General features: G+C 37.0%; 1 protein-coding gene across 1 annotated transcript in view; it reads left to right on the top strand.

Moving 5' to 3' along the window:
• LOC136099392 (CAP-Gly domain-containing linker protein 4-like) overlaps window positions 1–23,568 on the top strand; it is a 34,429-nt gene that overhangs the window by 328 nt on the left and 10,533 nt on the right. The window contains exons 2-13 of the mRNA XM_071805922.1: window positions 428–464; window positions 603–923; window positions 2,688–2,749; window positions 3,332–3,478; window positions 6,432–6,571; window positions 7,536–7,629; window positions 8,528–8,689; window positions 12,002–12,120; window positions 14,291–14,527; window positions 17,815–17,950; window positions 18,656–18,796; window positions 21,318–21,401. Of these exons, the coding sequence (XP_071662023.1) occupies window positions 3,346–3,478; window positions 6,432–6,571; window positions 7,536–7,629; window positions 8,528–8,689; window positions 12,002–12,120; window positions 14,291–14,527; window positions 17,815–17,950; window positions 18,656–18,796; window positions 21,318–21,401 (1,246 nt within the window). The 5' untranslated portion in view covers window positions 428–464; window positions 603–923; window positions 2,688–2,749; window positions 3,332–3,345. The remainder of the gene's footprint in view (window positions 1–427; window positions 465–602; window positions 924–2,687; window positions 2,750–3,331; window positions 3,479–6,431; window positions 6,572–7,535; window positions 7,630–8,527; window positions 8,690–12,001; window positions 12,121–14,290; window positions 14,528–17,814; window positions 17,951–18,655; window positions 18,797–21,317; window positions 21,402–23,568) is intronic.

The raw sequence follows: 23,568 nt of genomic DNA, 5'->3' as shown, positions 1-23,568 counted from the left end.
ATGTGCAGGAGTCTTGCTTTCTGAACTTAGCTTTAGTTCTTGAACGCATATAAGTACACAATAAGTAGTCCATTATATGTGCTTATTGTCAAAAATAACATCACGTTCATGACAACTTCTGCTGTCAGAGCCCCAGTGCAATTGTATTTAATACCTTGAAGTGCTTTAGCATTTATAGCACTTGCAGGAAAACTTTGTGCTGTAACACATATTGCAGAATCTGGAGCACAGGAACAAGTTGGATCCTGTATTATACAACTATTTTTTTTTTAAATATATATATGCAGTGGTAGCTCTCTGTAATGTGTGGATGTCAGGAATCCTGTAGTTACTCTTCAATCTTGCCAGCATAAGTGCATGCATATTTGATGACTTCTTCAAGTTCTGTTTTATTTTTTCCAATGATATTTATATTTTTCATTTTCAGATTGAGTTCAGTTAGAAGAACGTATGGCTGTCAAACGGTAAGCATGGTACCCTGTGCTGTGCTAAACTGCTTTCAGTGGTAGTTTGGCAGTACTGCAAACAGGAGATTTCTGTCCTTTCATTTAGTATCTCTAACCATTTCATGCTGTTTGTCTAAACTTCTCCTACTAATGCAGGGAAATCACTGCTCTTCTGGAAGACCTTCCATTCTGTTTCACCAGGACATCCCACCGGAGTCCACATACCTTGGATATTATTAGTACCTCAGGCAGTTTTTTTTATGCTCAGAACAGACATTACTTCGAGGATGATGTTTTTTTTCCCTTCCTTTGGAATAGTTTTCAACCTTTTACTTTCCTTTTGCCTTTCTAGGTATGCGTGTGTGACATTAACTGGTTGTGATGTTCTTGTGCCTGAGCTAGCAGGCTCTGGAGGTTGTCATGGGTGCACAGCATGTTGCCTTGACATTTCACGGTTCAGTACTGTGTCATGACATGGTAATATTATTTCTGGATCCAAATTAAAATCCTTTGGTGGAGGGATGTGCATGCTTGGGCCAGGAGGTGTTGCCACTGGTGTGAACCTGGGAAGTCACTCTTTACAGTGTTGGGTGGGCACATGCATTGTAGCATTTGGGTCTTCATGTCACCAGCCCGATGACAGGGCTTGTTTCCCTGCCTGCTTTGCTTTGGTAGCTTGCGTGCTGAATTCTTTTCACTCATATGACAGGTTGTATTCTCCCCTCTGGCCCCTTAGAGTAAGAGGTGCCCTGGATACTTGCAAATGCACGTATTCTCTTCTGTTCAATCTGCTTTTCTGTGTGCAATAAACAAAGTTTTTTTGTATTAATTTTCAAATGTCTGTGTTGATTTCTAGTTGTTGCAGCTTTTGTTATTGTACTTTACAAATCTCACCTCTTCCTGTTACCATTGGCTTAATCAGATCTGGCTACTTTTCATGGTGTTTCTTTTGTTTCCTCACTGTTGCACTGGCAGCACTGTTTAAAAAGCTTACAATTGCTTTCCTGTCTTTTTCTGACTTAACAGGTTCAGCTGTCATCTCTTCTACATTCATGCACATTACTTGTTCCTTTGTGCATTTCGTGAGAGTGTCTGATGTGCTACCTGTGCAAAACTGTTGTGGATTCATGCATTTTACAAAGCTTTGCTCTGTTTTGTTTTGCCATAGCCTCTGAACAAATACCAGAAGGCAGCAAATGTATTTCTCTTGCCCTGCCAAAGAGATTTAGTGACTTGGAGCTTAAGGGACTTTCTAGTCCCTCATATGAGAAAGTTGTTGCTGTCGTATTTATGATGACTATAAAGCCATTCAAAATGTAAACTCTAATTTCTCCTTACTGGATGAAAATAATAATTGAAATAATTAGTAATATTTTTGGCCTTGTTGAATCTAAGAATGCTTAAGCTGAAGCAATTTGATAATGCTGTGGGAAGAAATAGTCCTGCCCTTCCCAATGGCCTCTTTCTTGATCTTAGTGGTGTGCCAGCACATGCATTTATACAGTTGCATAAGACTGAAGAAATAAACTAGTTGGAGAAAAATGAGCAGTTTTCATCTGGATCTCTTTTCCAAGTTGAGGATAGGGTGAACTGTTCATGGTGTCCAAGAAGAGAAGGCTTTCATTTATTTACTTGAAGTTTAGCATCTGTAATCCGCTGTTAAAATCATTCCCAAATAGTGTGATAAACTTATTTGGGGAAATGTTAGAGTAAATCTATTCGCTTAGCTGCTTGTGTGTAGGATATAACCCCCAAAATGAGTCTGCTTATAAGTCTACTACAGACTACTTTTTCTTTTGTGTGTTTACTCATGTGTATAGGTTAAAGATAATAAAACCAAATATACCTTAAAGCTCCATGAATTATTTCTGTCAAGCGAACTGGCTAAACAAATTCCTGAGTAGAGAGCGCTATATAGCAATCTCCAGAATAAAAATGTAGGTTGTCTAGTAGAAGCATTGCTTTTACCCTGAGTATTTAACCATGAAAATTCAAGATGCAGAATTCCAGTTTTTCAATTGTAAGCTATAGTCTCTGATAGGACAATAACGCCTGTTTCTATTAAGAATAATGTTTTTATTATTTGTTACTGAATTTGCCTGACTAGATGTCTTGCAAGTGGTAACCAGCTCTAATCTGGCCTTAGTAAGTGAACCATAACTAGAATGTGACTTGACCTGGTTGTTAGGAAAATGTCAGTATGACTTTGTACAGCCATTTAATCTTTCTTCTGTCTCCTAGATTGCGCTAAGGCAGGAAAAGTTGTCTGGAAACAACATCAGGGTGGAGGTTACAACACTGTGGTAAGTGTGCTATTTTAAAACATAGAAGGGAGAAGCTGGGAAAGGAGCTGATATGGAATTGAGAGTCCAGGAGTGAATCACTCGGTGATGAATTGTCTGCAGCTTTGTGTGGGAAGATTAAAGTGGTGAGAACTTTAAAAGAGTAGAAGGCGGTAGCTGGTAGCTTGTGCTTCCTCATGGTGAAGGAAAGGAATATACATGCAGAGTATGAGGAAGGGTACTTGAGCTTCACGTTTTCATAAAGCTATAAAATGTAACAATCTATTTATCATCACTGTGTCCTTGCTAATTATAGCATTACTATTTTCATGACTGCTCAAGTGGTAAACTGGGGAGAAATATAATGTTTTCCATTAATAACATGCAAGTTTAGTGACCAAGTCAGAACTAGAAGCTGGCTATCCTTAACACCATACTCTGCTAAATTTACTAATCAACTTCCTTTGTTTGTAAGAATACAATAGTATTATTTTATGTTTGCAAAAAGAAAATATTTTAGTCTCATTGCACATTGTATCTTACTCCGATAGGACTGTTCCAAAGTATTTCTAATGAGGTTATTTATTTTTTTTCCTCCTAAAGTGGCTTTCTAGAAGATGACCATAGAGGATCTCCCAGAACCCTCCTTGGAAGGAGATTCCCTCTTTGAAAGAGAACGGTTCTTATTCCCAAATTCTGAAACTTCTGTTACTTTTTCTGTTGCTGCTGCACCAATGCCTTCAGACTGTGGTATGTGCTTTTAAGAGAAAATGAATGTGATCATCAGACAACATATTTGAATAATGAATTTTAAGAAAAACTCTCAACTCTTAATTTATTCCTTATTTTCAGAAAAAGTTTACTGCTTGTTAAATGAATTCTCTATTCTTTTTTAAAGGAAATTAAATATGAAGACCTGTGCTTTTTCTGTTGTTTTGATTGCACACATTTAAAATATACTATCTTTTCCTTCATACTGTTTCTTCTCTGTGTGTGGTCAGATGTTCGTAGGTTTTTTACATTTTGATGTGGAGCTGGATATTGTGTTAAATGTTAAATTGCAGTATTTAAATGTAGTTAAGCGTCTACATCACATTTAAAATCTCTAGAGTTAGACTTTCGTAGTTTCAGTGTGCAAGCAATACACTATAGGGGAATATTTCTCTTGGAAGTGTAGGTGTTTGTGGTGGTAAGGACTGTGAAATGAGTGTTTACAGATAACGATAGCAAGTATCAGTGATCAGCTTTTGAAATAATGTTGAATTGTCTTCACATGTATAAATTATTATAAAATTTAAAATATGTATAAATTATTATAAAATTTAATTAAAAATTAAAACATTAAATATCACCGTAAGGATCTTCATAGATAGCTACAATTTTAATGTCTTTGAATGTTGCAGAAGATGTTAATAGCATCTATATAGCTTCAAAATTAGTCTCCACCTCTGTTTTTCCCATGCATTGATTACAACAATCAACTGTATTCAGGAAAAATAAATACACATAATGTAATGTTCTGTCTTTGACAGACTCAGTGTTCTTGAGACCCATTTGATGAGTTAGCACAGGTTGGAAATTTAACAGTTCCGCAGGATATATTTTAGTACATGAACATGTGTTTTTACATGGTTCAGCCGTGTTCTCATAACTTGTCTTTCCTATTCTACTGTAAGTACTGCTGTGATTTATTCCATTCTGTTTTCTTATCCCTTAGAAAAATTCTCCATTCATCCTTCTTTAGCCATTATGTGTTGTGATGTCTCCTAATACCACCACAATATCACTTGCTATCAGACCTGCTCAGTCTATGCCTACTTACTGAATAAAAAAAATTTCTTTTTATAGGAGGTTACTGTAACCTGTGTAACAGTAATATTATGGAATCTGGGTAAAGAAGGTTAAACCACAACAGACAAAGATTCTTGGTCGTTACATTAAGTGCATTTATTTTTCCTTAATATAGTTGAGCACTGTAATCAATGCATGGGAAAGATACAGGTCAAGAAGGCAGTGTTTTAAAGTATTCTAGATGCCACTGTCCTTTTGTGGAACTTATTGTTTTAACAGATTTTCTGTAGCATTTCTTGGTTTGCAAACACTACAGCTGATCACCTGTTAAGCACTTAGGATGATTGTTATTAATACTTAATATATTCTCAGGTTTTTACCCTAGCATGCTGGTTGTAACAGTCTATTAAGAGTTGCTTTCTGATATATAATTTACTTCAGGTTCATAGCTAGAAAGCTTCCTGGTAGACTAAAAAATCACGCATGTTGGGGAAGATCGTTGATTTTGTTGGCTAGTTGTCTGTTTACTTCATAGCTGTCAGAATGAGATCAACTGTGGTTTATGCAGAAGTTACATATCAGTAAATACATCAATAGATCTGTGTCAATGCATGGGATGTAGGTAAGAAACACGTTTTGTGTAGTGCTGGGAGATAAGGGGTTTGCTTTTTTTTATTTTGGTGTGCTAGGTACAGGTAAAAATTCATGCTAAATATCAGTGAAGTTGTCCTTTTTCATCCTCGTTGGATCAAGGCAATGCAAACTCAAGACAGCCAGGAAGTGAGCACCATATGTGCTTTTATCTGTTAATCCAAGCTAGAAGTATGATATGCTCTTTTTGAGGGAAGGTAATGATGACTCATCTAGAGGTAGTTTATATCATGTCATACACCCAGATGGTTGATGCTCTGTTTTACTTAACCTGTATGTCTGTTCTGAGAGCCTTTTATCTGCGATTGATGCAAGCTGACATTGTACATTTATTTGAAACCTTTTTAAAAGGCAACTCCCTGATAGCTGCAGTGGAGCCAGAAGTTCATTGTTTTCCATGATTCAGTAATTTGCTGATGACAGTAGGTTCTGCTTCCATTCCCTCTCCTAATAGCCATTGCTATCCAGATTCTTTCATACAATTTTCCAGAGTTTGAAGAAATTCCACAAATGTAAAATACAGTATGTGTATATACATGCACACACATACACCTGTAAGTAACATGAAATACTATAATAATAAGGTGTTTTTTACACCTATACTTTGGGTTGCCTTCAGCAACGTGAGGCTTAAAATCTTAAAAATACATCTTTTTTCCATTCTTGGTTTGGCTTAATTTTTGAAGGTGTTTGTTACCTGCAGCTGCCACCAACTGGGATTGATAGATTCATGAAATACCTGAAAATACTGGAGGCCATGGAATGCTTTCCTGATTTGTGCACATGTTTATATTTTGGTATGCTTTATGTAAATTGTGATGGAAGAAGGGGGAAAATACATGTTTTGCAGCATATGGAGAAATCATGTACACATAATCACTGAGAGATCAAGAGGCTTGTCTGTGCTAGGCAACAGATTAGAACCAGCAGTCCTTTGCTAGCTTGAAGGAAGAATATTAGCATAATCATTGTACATCTCTCTTGGTCCTTGCCTAAACTTAAAATCAGTCTTGCAGTACCATTGTATTGGTGGCTGATTCACAGCTTTTTCAGAAGTACAAGATAAATGTTAGTATTAAAGAAAAAATAGACCAGATGCTAAACACAGTTTTCTAAATTAATTCAATATTCTGATTTTTCCACTGTGACTTGTAGTAAAGTGACTCTCTCTGCTCTTCTTTGCCCCTGGGTTTGAAACGTTAGAAGCATGTTAAAACTTATGATTGTACATAATGATTCCTTTTTTTTTTTTTTTTAACAGAGTTTTCCTTCTTTGATCCCAATGATGCAGCATGCCAAGAAATACTTTTCAACCCCAAAACATCAGTTTCTGAACTGTTTGCTATCTTAAGGCAATGGGTTCCACAGGTCCAGCAGAACATTGATATTATTGGGAATGAGGTGAGGTATAAATGGAGATCCTTGAATGCTTTCAGTGTTAAAGTATTATGGTGACAACAAATACAAACAGTTCAGGGAGAAGCAGAACTAATCATAAATGCAGATACAATTTCTGCCATGTAACAAGTACTTACTGATCAGTGCCTTGTATTGCACATGTTGTCAGCGTTCGTTTGGAAAAGGGAAAGATGCTGGGTGAAAAATCAGTGCATATGGATTGGTGGTAGAATCACAGAATCACGGAATATAGAAACAATGTTTCTTCTCAAAGCAGTTATTTAGACACCCTTCACCTTGGTGTTTCAGTTTCATGCTTAGCAGCAATCATAAACTCCAATGTCTGACCTTACAGTGAGGCCTGACCTTAAAGGCAATGTTTCCAAGGCACAAAATGAGGTAGGATCTGAAATCTTTTTGCAACCTGCAGTAGGCTGCTTTGAGAAGACGTCTTGTTTCTAGTAATTCCTTCCTACTTTCCTATTTTTCTTCTGGATTGCAGGCTTTTCTAGCCAGGTGGGAAGTATGGCAAAGATTCTTCCTGCCATAGTATAACTGGGGGCTTTTTGGGGGGGGGGGGGGGGGGGGGTAGGGGGGAGGAGCGGAGGGAGGCAGGAATTTTTGAGAGACCAAAGAGCAAGCAGAAAGACTTGATAAATGATGTTGTTTTCCTATTGTTCAGTTAAGCAGTTAACTTTTCAGCATGTGAAATGTATGTTAGAAGTAATAATATAAAGAAACTTTAAATTCTGTAAACAATGAAGGTTAATGATATCCACATAATACTATTTATTACATTTGTGCATGTTGCTCAGTTCTGCAGTTAGACTCTATTCTGACAGGCTTCTTTTTTATTAGCTGTTGAAATGAATCCAGGAGTCCATATATGTGAAATAACTTACTAAATAATACTGATGTCAGTGATATGCTGGAGCTAAAATGTGTTTGTTTTCCACTTGTTTCTCAGATCATTAAAAGGGGTTGCAATGTGAATGACAGAGATGGACTGACCGACATGACTCTTTTGCATTACACTTGCAAATCAGGGGCTCATGGTATTGGTGAGTAAAGAAACATCATTATATATGTAAAAACCCTGACAAAGGCTAATCCCATCAACTATTACTGAATTTTTCCTTGCAGTAGATTTTTTTTTAGTGATTGGTTTTATCCCTTCTAGTGGCCATCAGAAAGGAAGATACAGAACTGTGGTGTGGTTATGGCTGTGGCAGTTGGGAGTAAGTTGAGTTAGTGGTATAGGTATTGCAAACAATGTTATCAACAGAAACATATATTTAATGCAGCAAAGGCTGCTTCAGACTGAGGTGCAAACTGTGAACTAAGCTATCGACAGTTTTCTTACGTCAGTGAAACCAGAACATTTAGGTGACTGGCTTTCCTTTTTTTTTTTTTGTTTCACCCTGATCATGTCAGAAGAAAACAATAAACTTCATTTGCATTATTATGATCGTAAGTACTGGAATAAGAGTGTATTTAATTCTGTTTGAACACATCGATTAGCTTTTCTATGTTGTGCTACTCTTTTGTTGACCGAAACCCAGTTCTCTGAATTTGAACTAAGTTTCTGAGTGAGGTCTGACAGAGGTTTGCTTTTCTGGGGGCAGCAGGTCTGTTAACATAAACTTCAGTATTGTGAAGTGTAATTTTTTTTTTCTTCTATCAGATACTAAAATCCCTGTTTTTGATGGGTGACATGTTATTTACGTTAGAGATAAACAGGTAGTGTTGCTATATACTATAGTAGACATTTCAGCCCTTCATGATAAAAGGCAAAGCTTTCCTATGTCCTAATCTTAAGAAGAAAGACATCTACTAGTAAGTGTTCTGCTATGAGCCTTAGGAGTTTAATGTACATTATGGTTACACGTAAGCATGTGCATATTTTTGATGCCATTTAAATAAATCCCTGATGCACATTTTATGAAATTTGCTTTGTAGGTGATGTTGAAACCGCTGTAAAATTTGCGACGCAGCTTATTGATTTGGGTGCTGATAGCAGTTTACGCAGCCGCTGGACAAATATGAATGCCTTGCATTATGCTGCCTACTTTGATGTTCCAGAACTTATTAGAGTTATTTTGAAAAATGCAAAGCCAAAAGGTAGGCATTGTTCCTTTTTCTTTCAGGTAGTTGTCTGTATTTTGTTACTGTGTTGAGCCTAAGCTGGTGGATAGTGGTCTTTAAGAGTGGGGTTTGTTTACCCATTATATTATATAAATATTTCTTGTTCTTTTAGTCAGCTTCATTGGTTCATTTTCTCCTACCATTATTTTTTGTTGTGGTTTAATGCACTGATTCCATTGCTGTTTTTTGAAGTTGATAAACTTGAGCTTTGTAAAAGATGATAGAGAAATATCTAATAGAATGGAAAGCAAACAGGTTAATTCTAAGCTGTTGAGGACTACAAGAATGTATGCAGAAAAACGATGATGTAAGTATTCTGGTGAATTCTTAGGGTTTTTAAGATGCCTTAAACATTGAGGAGTATGTTTGAAATGCTGGGAGAAGGGTAAAGGAGAAGTGGGAATTTGGCAATGATACGTGGCAAACTAGTGACCGAAGCAACTTTGACATGCTCATTTTTCCCACATCTTGGCTATCTAGAAGGTCATGTGTAAGAAACAGTTTGACTTTAGTGTTTGGCATAAATAAATGGTAACTTTTAGAATGATAATATAAAGGATTGGTAATTGGAGTCCTATTTACACTAATGCAAATGGAAATACAGAAATGGTTCTGAACCAGAACCATTAGTTCCTACTTTTGTCAAATATCAAAACCAGTAAGCAATTTTAATACTAAAATTGTACAAATGTTTCTTTGTTCCAATGAATATCCTTCTGATTGTGCTATTTTGCAAAATGATTAATTCCCTTTTTTACTAGTTGAAGCTAAAGACTGTCTCAAAATTCTGAAAAGGTGGTAGGTTTTTGGAGTACACAAGGGTTGCTTACCGTGTTGCGAGTCATCATGGAAATAATTGTTAAACAGAGCTGTTATTGGTGTGATGTGCTTAGGAGGTAATGTGCAGGTTGGTAACAAAAGACGAAACAACATCACATTTCAATAGTCTGGTCTCCATAATTTGCATCAGCAGATTAATTCTTCTTTCAGACCTCACTTGTATTTGGTGTTCTCGTCTCCTGTGCAGTGCCTACAGAAGGGATGGGGATTTGCTCAGATTTCCAAGGAAACTACTCTGGTTAAATGCTTTGCTTGTTGGTAACTCTTGGATCAGCAGATGATTTTTTTTTTTTTTTTTTTTTTTAAGTCTCAGAAAATGCATAAAATGATTTGCCCTAGCTGTGACATGGAAACAATGGATGGTCTGAATTAACAGAAAGAATAATCTTAGCTCCATACTACATCAGGCAGTTTTCAGAGAAGGGAGCATGTACAGAGAAGGCAAAAGTGCCTTGGGTGGATTCATGCTGAACTGGAGAAAAAATGGTTGATGTATAAATAGCTCCTCAAGACAGTGCTGTACTGACTCTGAGGCACCCATTGTGAAACAGCTGGTACCACAGATGTTTCCTTTTCATTTACCGCTAAACTATGTCCTTTATGACATTCTGCAGTTAAATTCTTTATACAGATTTACTCCTCGATGGTTAGAATAGAGAGCTAATTTGATCTTAGATTTTTAAAGGTTTTAAATAGAAAAATTGTTAAAAGCTTAAGAATTAGAAATGTTGTGTGGTACCATTATGGAGTGACTGTAACCTGCATGGGTTGCTAATGACAGACTATTGCTGCATATTAATATTCCATAGATAGTTTGGGCATAGTTACTGGATAACATTTGATATATATGTGTTTCTTTTTGTCACATGGACTATGCCAACTTAGACATAGAACAAAGGTGTAAGAAAACAGGGTTTACAAACTCCAAGTGTGAAGCTTGCAAGTCTGAGGAAGTCATAGTAGTCTAATTTGAAAAAAACAAACCCATAAACCTATATATCAGTTACTTTTAAAAATAGGAGTATGTACAGCTGTTGCTGACTCAGCTGATGTTACTGATCAGCATCTCTGCAAACTGGTTCCTCCTATGTGTGCAGAAAATGCTTTGATAGCCTTATCAAACATGGAAGTTTCCAGTGGTTGTTTACAACTGCACAGCTTCTACTGAGTTTTAAACTGGCAATAGTTATTTGACATTTGATCTGTAAAAGGTACATTTGCATACGTAGCTGTGATGTCAATGCAGTCTTTTTTGTGCATGTGCCAATTAAATTTAAAATAGCTAAGTTTGTGTTCATACTGGTGCAACTGTAAAACTGTTAAAAATTTACCTTTGATCGTTATAAAATTCAGAATCAATCTTTTCTAGTGTATAAGGTTGACATATATATACACAGATGTATTTATCTGCCTTCTATATATGTTGATGCTTTATTTGCCCTCAAAATATTAATTTAGTATAACTATATAAGGATGTTGATACAGTTGGGATATACTTTATCACACTGTGAGAAAGGCTAGTGCTATTTGTGATAGAGACTGTAACTGGAAAATACCAGGAGACTGTACAACCCTGAGGTAGAAAGTTTTATGTTCCTCACCAGTATTTCAAATTGGAACATTATGTCTAAGACTTGTTGGCTTTTGGGTTGTGTATTAAATCAGTTGGCATTTTTAATAAATGGTCATATACATAATTGACTCAAATTGGCATCTCTTGCATAGTTTAGGAGAGGAGCCAAAGACTAAATAGGCATTAAAACTTCAATCTTATAGAACAGTAATAACTTCATAGCAGATTGAAAGATACATTGGAAACAATTGATGGAAATAAGTAGTATGCTAAATATCTTCTAGACAAATACAGTGCTCTATTTTCCAAACTATCAGTGCAAGACCTTTCAGAATGCAATTCTTTGAAAACAAATTATAAAAATTGCTAGCTCTTACTTTGTTCTTGGCCATTAGTAACTAAATCAATGTAAAGCAGAGGTGTAGTAAGCTTTTGCTTGCCCCACTACCTGCTCACAAAGGAAAACAACTGGATGAAGATGCCTCTCATTTTAAAATTTGATACCTAGAAACAATAAAATAGAAATATTTTCTGAAACACTAATTTACATGCAAACCTAAATTTACTAACTTGTTAATGTTGGCACAGTAGATTGGGTATCTTGATAGCAACATTTTTGCAGTTAAGTCATCAGTATTATAAAATGAATGAAAGGAAATGCTCATCTTCCAGATTGATTCATGGTGTGAATAAACAGATGCAGTTAAAGTTGATATTCTATGTAGAATCACTTCCTATATGCATTTGGTACATAACTAATGGTATCTGTATACATGTTAGCATAAACTGTAATAAATTAATGTCCTCTCAAACAATCTGTAGAGTGAAATGTTCACATAACACTTACATACCTCACATGTGATGTTTAATTGCAGATGTGGATGCCACCTGTAGTGATTTTGATTTTGGAACAGCTTTGCATATTGCTGCATTTAACCTGTGTACAGGAGCTGTCAAGTGCTTGCTGGAACATGGAGCAAATCCTGCCTTTAGGGTAAGGAGTTAGGCTGTAGATTCACCAAAAAGTGAATAAGTGGATAGACTGAACAGTCTGTGTGGGGTTTTGGTTAGCTGAAAGTATGTTACATGGAGTGATAGTGCCTCAGAAAAATTATTTGTAACTTTGTATGCTTTCTCATACTCTTGTGTTGAAGTTTGGCTTTGTGTCATGGTCTAGTTCAGTAGTTCAAATAGCTGTCAAGGTGTTCTTCTGTTTGTTGCTTGGACTTTCATTTGTTAATACTCCTTTGTGTCTTGCAACGGTTGTCACGGCAGTGGTGGATCTTTCAGAAATACAGCAGTGCACTCTGTGACTTCCAGAAACGCAGTGTATCGCTTAGCAGTGGACTTAGTCTTAGCATAAGTAACTGGTAATGAAGAAACATTAACTGCTTCACTTACTAACCAAATAATTGGCGTGAGTCATAGTATAAAATGCTGCTGTGTGTGTAGCCACAAATCTTGGCTTTTAGTGTTGTGGGTTTTTGTTGTTGTTGTTTTTTGGTGTTTTGTTTTTTTTTAGCATAGGCATTATTTCAGTTCTCCGTTTTCTTCTTTTTTTTTTTTTTAAATGAGAAATCATGGTTGTTTTAAAGCTATTCAAAAGCCATTATTTTATGTATCACTGATGGTATGAAATCTTCTGGAACATCATTGTTCATACAGTAGTTCTTCATGATAATTCAATCTAGATAATTTAAAAATGCTGTTTTTCTCCTTTGTTTCGTTACTATTGAGTGCATGTACATGTTTCAAATTCCATGGCAGCTGTATGTTTGAAAGGCTGTTGTCCCAGGGAGTGCTGGTTTGTAGTTGCACAAGCCTGAGCTGGTGAAGCTGCCCTTGAGAAAACCAGTCTGGTGCCATGGTGCCCACTTTTGCTGCCTTGCCTGTGCTCGGTCCCGTGCCCTGTGGTAACACAAAGATTTGCAGGACTGGTGTGACTGAAACAATCGCTCATGTGATGACTAAAAACTCAAAACAAGCTGCCAGCTCAACCTTAACCTGGCTATATCGTGGTTTTAAGGTACTGTGACTTGAATGGGGCTGAACTTTTACTTATGGAATGACTGTAGATTTTTAGAAAATGATAGGTATTTGATTCTTCAATCCCATGATAAAGCTCTGACCAGAGACAGTGTGTAGAGCTTGCTCATATGAGGACAGCAGTGTAAATGCTGAGTAAGGATGATAGTTTTCTAAGGATGAGACAGGGAGATTTATAGGGGCTCAGGGAAGGTTGAGCTTTCAGTCTGTTTTTTAAGGGAGCAAAGCAGACAGAGTCTTACTCTATGTCATTCCCTCATTGGGTTTCTGGTAATTTCTGAATCCAGGGGCTCAGCTGAGACAAATTTGGAAGACCAAGATAATTATGTTTCCACAGACTGTGAAAATTGGCAGATAGGTGAAGATCTGTTACTAATGCCTTCGCTGAAGAGATTGCGGGCAGAACTTGCCATCATAGCAGCCTGGCAGCCCAACACTGCACTTGCAGTCTGGCTGTGGCCTGGAGTTCGAGTTGTCTCCAGGTGAGCTGGTACTCCAGCAGCTCTGGCCAAGGGCCAGTCTCACCTGGGACACAGGGGAGTCACAGTCACTGCCTGCTGGGAATGGGAAGTGTTTGCAAAGGACTCTCTCCTTCATTCATCTCTGACACAATAGTCTATGTCTAAATCTGAACAGCTTTATTCAAGTATTTATATGAGATATCAACTTTGCATAGTCTGTGCATGCAATATGTATTAATTAAATTCTTACACTTGGAATAAGCCTCATCAAGGAATAAGCTATACACTGAGTAAAACTAAATTCTTTGGGAAGTATTGGCATTACAGTATTGGTATTACAGACTAGAATTCTTGTTTACTTTTCTAAATCTATGTTAAGTTACATGTATACATACAGGTGTGCTTTTCATGTGTTCTGAGTAGCAATAATGTTCTTTGAAGTAAAATTTCGGTAACTTAGCACTTTTGAAAATAAGTCACTGTAAATGCTAGTTTGTATATCTAAGGCTGTTTTGGTATCCTTCTGTGAAAATGTGGATGTTTTTATAACTGTTTATATTATCAAATATCTAATGAACTTCATAAGCTACTATAGTTTTGCTAACCAGGTCTATCTTGTCACAAAACAAAATCCTATGCTATGTTATGTTTCTACAGAATGACAAAGGGCAGATTCCAGCGGATGTGGTGCCTGATCCAGTGGATATGCCCCTGGAAATGGCAGATGCAGCAGCCAGCGCAAAAGAAATCAAGCAGATATTGCTGGATGCAGTGCCTCTCTCATGTGACATTTCAAAAGCCATGATTCCAAACTACGATCACGTCACTGGCAAGGCCATGCTTTTATCGCTTGGCCTGAAACTGGGAGATCGTGTTGTTATTGCAGGACAGAAGGTATGATAACCAGCCTGATACTACCTTCACGATTTCTAGACAGTCAATTTATTTACCCCTTTGGAGACATACCTCAAATTTGAGGGTGTAAAATACTTTATGGAAGGTATGAACTCTGTATGGCAGTAAGCATCTAGTTACAGATAGTAATAAGCTGAACAGTTATTTGTTACAGTCACTACTATGAAAAGCTGTTTTGAAGGGCACAGACTGCATTTTGTATCTGTAAACATTTTTTTAACAGTTCTCCTGTAGTACATCAATGTGGCTCAGATTTTATTAACATTTTTGGTGTCACATCAAAATGATGGTAAAATTTACAGATTACTTTGTGTGTTACCCAGCTTTCAGTTCTGAGTATGCATTTGTGAATTACCCCTGATAGTTTCCAGAAGGCAGTAAAAGAAAACTTTGATTCTGCTTCTGCTGTAGTAACCCAATTTCACTGGTGCAATGCAGCTAAAATCTTTGAAGCAATGCTGTGCCAACAGCGTTGTTGTAATACGTGATTCTGTGCAAGTGTAAGAATGTAGCTAATTCTGGTACAGCTCCAATGTGAATAGCTTTTAAGAAGCTACTTTGCTAGACACATTTTAAAAAATGTATTTGCAAAATGTAACATTGATATTGCAGTTAGTAGTCACACCTTTTATTTGTTCTGATGGCAAGGGCTCTGAAATGAATTAGGAATGCCAGAACTCTTTTGAAGATTTCAAATATTTTTCTGGTAAATACTGAAGGCATTTGTGAGCAAAATTTGTTTGAGTAGCTTTAATAAGTTTTCTAGTCTAACTTCAGATTTGTAATTGTCACAACTGAAGTGTTCTACAGTGAACCACACCGAGAGCACGAAGCAGCTTCCGTTCTGTATTGTCATTTGGTGTGTTCTTGAAACTGGGTAAGGAAAAGTAAAGGAATCAGTAGCTATGCAGAATGCATTCTAACTGAAGTACATACAGGAAGGCGCTTATTCTTTAAAGGCAGTAGAAGTTCATGGAAGTTTCTTTTACAGAAAGTCATTGCACACTGAAAGCAAGAGGAGATAATGTAATTGCGAGTTAATGGAGGCTTTATAGCACAAAAGGGAAGAAATTAGTCCTCTTCTGTATTTTTTTTCTCCAAGTAAAGCCCATGGTACTGTTTGTACTGTAATGTGCTTACTGTGTATAGATAAAGCTTCCTGGGTTTGGTTGGTTGTTACTTTTTTTTTTTTTTTTTAATTGAATATACTATTACAGTGGTTTTAAGAAGTTGTTGGAGGCTGTTTTTCTGTTGGCAAAGGCCAGCAGGGCTTTCCAGTTTTTTTAAGGGAACCAAAACTATGATTGTGCTTTTTGGTCTTCCTTTTCCACCTCTGCTTTCCTCTCTTCCTGTCTTTGTATGTGAGGAGTGGTTCTGCATTACTCCCACATTGTTTCCCACTCCCTTTCTCCATTTGTCCAAATGAATATGTGGATCTCAGCCCTGTCTTCCCCTCCCCTTTTATACTCACAAATGCAGGGTAGAGCAAAAGTGTGAACAGGATGATGAAAATGGTGCCCGATTCTTGATGTCCTCTTGGATCAGTTCTCATTTCCGGAATACAGGAGCGGGGATGAGGGCGCTGGGATGGCAGTATTTTTACGAGCAATATTTACGGATTCCTGTGCTCATTCCTGCTTCTGCAGTCTCCTAACGTATCAGCTGTAATGAAGCTTGAAAGCCATGCACAGCAGATGCCAGAGGGAAAATGGATTCCTCTCTCGATTCCTACTGTGCCTGTCATTCTAGTTGTCTTACAGGGTAGGAAGCTGTGTAAGCACGTGTTTGTGTATGTGATTTGAGGTCCCTTCAGCTTCACAGGCTCCTGCTGTTGCTAGATTATATCTTATCAAACCGACATTCAATGAAAATGCAAGTGCAGGGAAACTAACAGCTGGGAGAAAACTTCCTCCTGTTCCTGGCCCGTTTCTCCTGTGCGAGATATCCTTTGCTCCTTGCTTGCACAAGTCCTAGGGCTTGTGCAAAATTGGAGCGTCAGCTTTGCCAACTCCATCTCCTGTTTCAGATGCCTGCTGCTCTTGTTCCTCTGCCCAGTACGTGCCCTTTGGCTGGTGCCTGGAGAGTAGAGGAATCTGTTGGGCCGCTTGGCCAGGCTTCCTCTGGCTGAATTTGATCTGTGCTTGTACTTGGGCCTGAAAACATCTAGGTCTAGATTAGTGTGATGTACTTGCCTATAACAATCAAGTTTAAAAGAGACCTTCAGAGTAAAAGAAGAATAGGGTCCGGATCACGTTTTTATTTCTTTACAGAACATTAAGAAAGAGTAACTGGAAGTTTTTGTAGTAAAGAAAATAAAGGGTTTCTGTCTTTGTAATATCTGAGGGTGGATTGGACAGTGCAGTCATGGTAAAAGTGAACTAATAGTATTAAGGTCACATGAGGTAAATGAAAACTGAGCAACTGAAAGATCAAAGGTTTTTATTACTAAAACTAATTTAAAAATCAAATATAAAAATGAATTTAAATCTGTGCTAAATGCACCTCTGTTAGTTATTCCTCCTCCGTTTGGATGAAGTGTGTGAGCTTATAATGCATATTTGTGGAGACTGAGGCCCACTGGCAGGACTGGTCTGTCTTGATATTCTTGATATACTTATCTGTTCAGAGTCTATATAGTATATATTGCAACAGCAAAAAATGTTAGAACATTTCCTGCCTTTTTAAATTTTTTTCCATCATACAGATGGAATAAAAGATTTTTGAATGTTTTCCAAAGAAAAAAATTAAGTATGCTCTGAAGTTTACCCTTTAACCTTTGCAATATATATAAGAATACATATGTGTTTATATTTATACACACAAATATATATTTATGGAGTTTTTAATCTAGTATTTCCATGGAATGTCCAGTTCAGCAAGACACCCAGTTGTGATTCTGGAACTATTGTCGTGGAAGGCACTGGAAGTAAAACTTCTAGTTAGACATATACTGCTGTATCTTACTGACTTGGAGCTGTATTGTACAGTAGTGGTGTCTCATTGTTGCCTGTTATGAGATCTGTCAATAACCTCTGCATTTGTTTGATACAAAAATATATGCAGAAAAACTAATGCGTTTTGGAACATGCAGTGGCTGGCATCCAAAGATAGGAATGTCAATAATCAAGGGAGATTGTTATGTTTGCGTTTCTCTGTTCTGGTTGAAAGCTTGGTGGTGACTTGCTTTCTTCTTTGTAGTCTAGACTATGTCCTCGTGGACAATAAGTTTTTAGCAAAGTCATTCTATGTTGATGCTTTTGCTTTAGGTTGGTACATTAAGATTTTGTGGCACAACAGAATTTGCCAGTGGCCAGTGGGCTGGCGTGGAGCTGGATGAACCAGAAGGAAAGAACAATGGAAGCGTTGGAAAAGTCCAATACTTCAAGTGTGCACCGAAACGCGGTATGACCTTCAATATTTTTCTTTAAATTATTTTGAAACCTGAATTTAAAAAAAGTATTGGAAGATATGAGAGAATAAATACAGATAATGGATTGTGTTTCTTTTCTTCTTTGTAGTGCTTGCTTTGTTTGTTTTATTGATTCTTTTAGCTGCGTGTAGTTTTTTAGCTGCAACTATTTGCAAAACGACTCAAACAACCAACTAGTCAAAATTTCCTGTTACTTCTTTGAAAGTGTAAGGTAATAGTCTTTCTTGTTTTCCCATCTGTATTGTTGACGCTATTTGTTTGTGTTGTAACAGTAATGGCCCATGTTTCTTTACCTGTTTTGTCTTCCTTTTAATTTAAGAGGCTCACACTTGTAGCTGTTTTCTAACTTCCAGTTTGAGGTATTTCAATTGGTATTTCACAGATATACAAAGTCTTGCATTTTGTAACAGTGGAGACTGAATGTTACTATTAGGACAAAAAGGAGATTCTAATCGATAGTTTTACTGCCTTCCTGAATTACTCTGTTCAAGTTTCTTGATAAGTCTCTTGGTTTCACTGTTCCTTTGAGGTAGTTCTTCCTACCCTGCAAGTGCTTCAGCAGCATAACAAGCTGAACAAAACCCAAACTTAATGGTGTAAGAGATAGTAGCTGGAAAGTTTTGTTACATTATTTTTACTCCTGATTTTTTTTTTGGCACATCCGATTTTCTCTCCAGGTATCTTTGCACCTCTTTCTAAAATAAGCAAAGCTTCCGATCGCAAAAAAAGCTCTTTACGAAGTTCTTCCACGCGGTCTTCACCTTTGGTCAAATCCAAGAAAATAGACGTGACGCACATAACTTCCAAAGTGAACTCTGGTGGGTATTTACTTGTGTGTTGAGACAGGATAGAAGGATACTAATGTTCAAGAATTACCACCAATCTTATAAATTTTGATATTAAAATACTTGTTTGTTTTTAGTTCATCACTTGGGATGAGAAGTTGATATTCATTAGCTATGTGTTCTCATTCACTAGCCTTTAAACCGGCACTGGAAGGAGATGGTGTGTAGTCGCTTAGTGATTATAGTGGTCTGATGTACTATAAGAAGTTCTAGTCTTTATAGACTAGACTTTATAGTCTGTTAAAAAAAAGTTCAACGTTTATTCTCAAGCCTTTAAAGTTAATTTTTGATTGACTGTGATATTAGTTAAATGTCTAAACTTAATGTGATTTCATTTATTAAGATCATCCTGGGTCATTTGAAACTTCTCACTGAAATCAGTGAAAATCTAGAAACTAATCTATGACAATTTTATGTATAGAAATTGAAGAAATGTAGTTTATTTTCTGGCAAAATGGTCAGGGAACTATTTAACGGATTGCATTTTATCTGCTAATTAATTTATCTGAGTAAGACCAGAGGGGAATTAGAAGAGAAAGATGTCCTTGTAATAAGGCTTTGGTCTACTCATTGGTGTTCTAGGCTCAGTCTCTGGTTTAGTCTTTTAGTAGTTAATTCAAATTATTCAATCCTTCTGAATTCTCTTCTTGTGAAGGAAGAATGCTGCATCTTTTCTCACCTGTTTAGGTTCCCAGGTGTTTGGAGTTCAGGCTCTTTCCTGCTCTGTACAGTGCCCACCATGCATAGCCTGGCCCCATGTCTGGCTGGTTACATGATGATGCCATTAAGCATATTACATTAGCATTTCTTTTTCCTTCCAAACCCTGTTTAGGTGACATGCTAAGGGATGGAAGATATGCACACATTCTCATGGAATTTACTCAAGCACCCTAAAACACTCTGCTCTTTACCAGTGATATGCAGGGCACAGAGAGAATGTGCCAGGCTGGTAGAAAAGATGGGTTTTGGCAGCATTTTGGATGACTTGTGTAACTCTTCCCTACATAGATTGAGGGGGAAGCAAGCCCTAATTATGTGTATTTACATTTAGCACAAGATTTAAGCTATTTATGAATGGATATCCTGCATAAAAAGCTTCTCAGAAAAATGAGGAGCGGATCTGAGCTGACTTTTCTATTTAGTATTTTTCAATGGTTGATTCAGTTTATTGTGAACTGATTGTAACTCACTAATCTAAAATGGAAAGCAGCACTGTTTCCTTTGTCACAGACAGCGTGTTCCGGGCAGTTTCTGTCACAAAGGTGCGTTTGTGTCTTTGTAAATTTTAAACATTTGATGCTTGCTTTAGGTAAAAAATCAGTGAGTTATGCATCATCTGCCCAGCAGAGTTACACCCACTAACAGTCATCTGGAAGCTGCTGTTTAGCATTTAATGTGCCTGGCTGATCCACAGGCTGGAGTGGGAGGATAAGGCTGCAGAGGCAGAACTTTGTTTTGCAGCGTTTACATCCATCTCCATATTACATTTATTTCTCTTAAACTTCATCCCTGCGATACACTGGTTTGCAATGATCCAAGAAAAAATAATACGCTTTTTTCAGCTTATAATCATATCTACAAAGTAAAATATAATACTGTATATGATTTTCAAATTCGATTTGTTTCTACTGGATTTGAACAATCCATCAAATTGATGATAATAGGTCTTTTTCATGTTTTTAGAAAAAGGATTATTGTGATCAAATTGAGAAATATGTTATCTGTCACAAACACTAGTTTTTAGCTCTGATGCCTTAATGGCTAAACTATACAATTTTTGAAAATATAATAGATTTGTGAACTACTTCACTCCCTGTAGCTGAATTAAGCTGAGAGAAATAGTTACATAAAAAAGATACGATTTTTCTTTCATGATGGGAGAGGATTCATCATAGATAAGCTTGTTCTTCATTGAGTTAGGGTAGGAAACTGTCAGAAATGCAAAATGACTGTTCACAAATTATAACTTTGTGGCAATACTAGTTCACATGCATATCACAACATTTCTGCTCTAAGAGATGCTATTGCCATACTTCAGTATTTGTAGACAGCCTGAAGATTTGATCTCTAAACTTTTATGCATAATCTTTAATGCAGAAATTGCGAAATTAATCCTAGTGAATAGTATACCTTAAGTACTATGAAAGTGTATGTTGCATATATAATAAATATAAATGTTTCAAAAATTTAAGTAAAGCTCCTTCAATATAAACATTAATAATTTTCAGATAATTTGTTTATTGTTGGTCAAGATAGTTTGCACTGGTTTAATGTGTTAAGGGGTTTAAACATTTGTGCTTATCCATCAGAACAATTTTGCAGTCTTGTCTTACCCATTTATCAAGAGTCTAAGAAATTGTACGGTTCTGTCTGTTTTATCCATGCATCCGCTCATCTGCAGATCTGTCAAATGTTTGTTGTGTATGACTTACCTGTAAAATTATTTTTCATTGTTAGGATGTATATATTTAATTGTATATATTATTTTTTATAGGATTAAATATGCCAAAAAAAGACAGTGCTTCTGAAACCAACTTTATGACTCCTAAAAGGGGCAAAGCTGTACCTGCAAAAGACGGTAATGAAATTTTTAAAACTTTTTTAACATCTTGAGAAAAATTTTGAGTAGACCAGAGGAAGTATTATTACTGCCATACCTCTGAAAAAGTCCTTTATCTATAGGAAAGAGTTTCCCTGCCTGTCTGTATTCAAGTCCCAAGCACGCTGTACACATTTATTTTCCCAGGAGCAAGAGTAATTTGTGTGGGTGTTTGGCTGGCGTTCTGTGTTGGTTTGATAACAGCTTTGATCCATATGTGTGGCCAAGAATGTTGACAAGCCCTTAGAGCTGAAAGGTGTCTCTTAGTGAATGATTTTCCAGAGGATCTGCAGAGTTACCTTCTAGGGTTTCTGAGGGGAGGAGACCTTTTGCCCTGTGTCGTTACTGCCTAGATTTTAATGAAGAGTCGTGCACATCTTCTGTTGGAATTTTTTTTCTCTCCTGTATCTGTATGTTCACACTTGTATTATAAAGTGTTGTCATCTAACAGTACTTAACAGTCTTGGCATTGTATCATGGAAGCCTCATAATAACGAACTTCAAATATGAAAAATGAAACTCTAGCATTTTCAAAAGTTCCTTTTACATACAAATCATCCTCTGCAATTATCTAGTTTCAGAATGGGATAGTGACTTCTATTGCATCAGTATGTTGTTTGCCAAATGAAAACATAAAGGGACGTCGCTTTCAGGGCTGTCTTTAACGAATTGTAACAATCCGGTTTCCTTTGAGGTTTTCTCTTTAGAATCATACTAGGAATGTTGGTAAAAGCAATATTTCTTTGAATAACTTGAAGTGTGAATTTCAGTATACCTTCTTTGAAGAAAAGCATCTTTTTATATCCTCTCTCAGTGAGCAGTTGTAAGGAAGAGACTTGGGCAAGAGGCCAGTGTAAGGTATTTAAGTACTGTCCAATCAGGTACTTTTTCAGAGGTGAGCTAGAAAACTTGTGTAGACAGAGGTTTCCAACATTTTGTTCATGGAGGGCACTTAATGGCTTGGTCTTCAGGTTCTGGTCATGCGATGAAAATAATTGGCAGGATAGTGTCTGTGTTTGATGGATATGTGATATCTGCAATTAATAGGACTCCAAAGGCTTCACAGGCTGTAAGTGATGTGAAGCCTCATTTTGTGATTTAGTGGTTTAGCTGATACTGCTATAAAGCAGGTGCAGAACCTTTAGAAAAATCCAACTTAGAAAGTAGTTCAGCTTGGGGTTTTCCTGGAGTTTGTGCTGACTCTGTTGTGTGGTGTTTGTTTGTTTGTTTTTAAACAAACTCCCCAGAAACCCTTGACAAATTGGAAAAACTCTTGGGGGGATGGTGGGGAGGGAAAAAGATGGAGAGGAGTAAGGCCAACTACAAAGTTCTGGAGCAAGGCTGAAACAGTCAACTCTATAAATACACCCTGGAAATGATATGCCCAGTAATAATTCTGCATAAAAGGACCTGGAGATACTGAGGATTACAGGGTAAACGAGAGTCATCTATGCTGTCCCGTTGCAAAAGGGGAAGCACACTGCGATGGGCTGTCAGCCATGAGGTAATGCAAAGTGACCTGGATGCTTCACTTGGCACAGGTAAGGCCTCAGCTAGGACACAGATCTAGCTTTAAATACCACATTTCAAAAAGATGCGAGTCATCTGGAGAGAATTCAGAGAAGCCACCACAGTAACTGGAGATATAAAACATGACTTAGGAGTAGAGACTGTTGGAATTGTGATTGTGTGATTAACAACATGTGTAACAAGAGTAAGAAATCTTGAGCTAAAACTGTGGTAATTTAGGCCTTTATATTAGGGGGGAAAAAAATCCTTTGAACAGTGTAGATAATGATGTGGTGAAATATATTGCTGACAGGTCCTGAGATCGCCCTGATGGGAGATTTTTAAGAACAGGTCAAACACTCGCTTCTCAGGAGTGAGCTAACAAACAGGTGTTTTGCCTGATGAAGAGAAGTAGATTGTAAGACCTGCTGAAGTCCCTTTTGTTCTTCCTTCTCCTGCCCCATGATTTCCTACAAAATGAAGCATCTCAATGGCTGGTTTAGTTTCAGCAGCTTTTGTTACACTCATGTAAAAGTGCTTGGTGATGGTCTGACCTCCAGTGAATCCATTACTGGACTGACTTTTAAATATGGACTTGCAGTATGTGTTCACAAACGCAGGTGTATATTTATATAAT

The sequence above is a fragment of the Patagioenas fasciata genome, chromosome 3 (assembly GCF_037038585.1).
Source record: "Patagioenas fasciata isolate bPatFas1 chromosome 3, bPatFas1.hap1, whole genome shotgun sequence".
NCBI classification, from domain to species: Eukaryota; Metazoa; Chordata; class Aves; order Columbiformes; family Columbidae; genus Patagioenas; species Patagioenas fasciata.
This window is presented reverse-complemented; position numbering and strand designations above follow the sequence as displayed.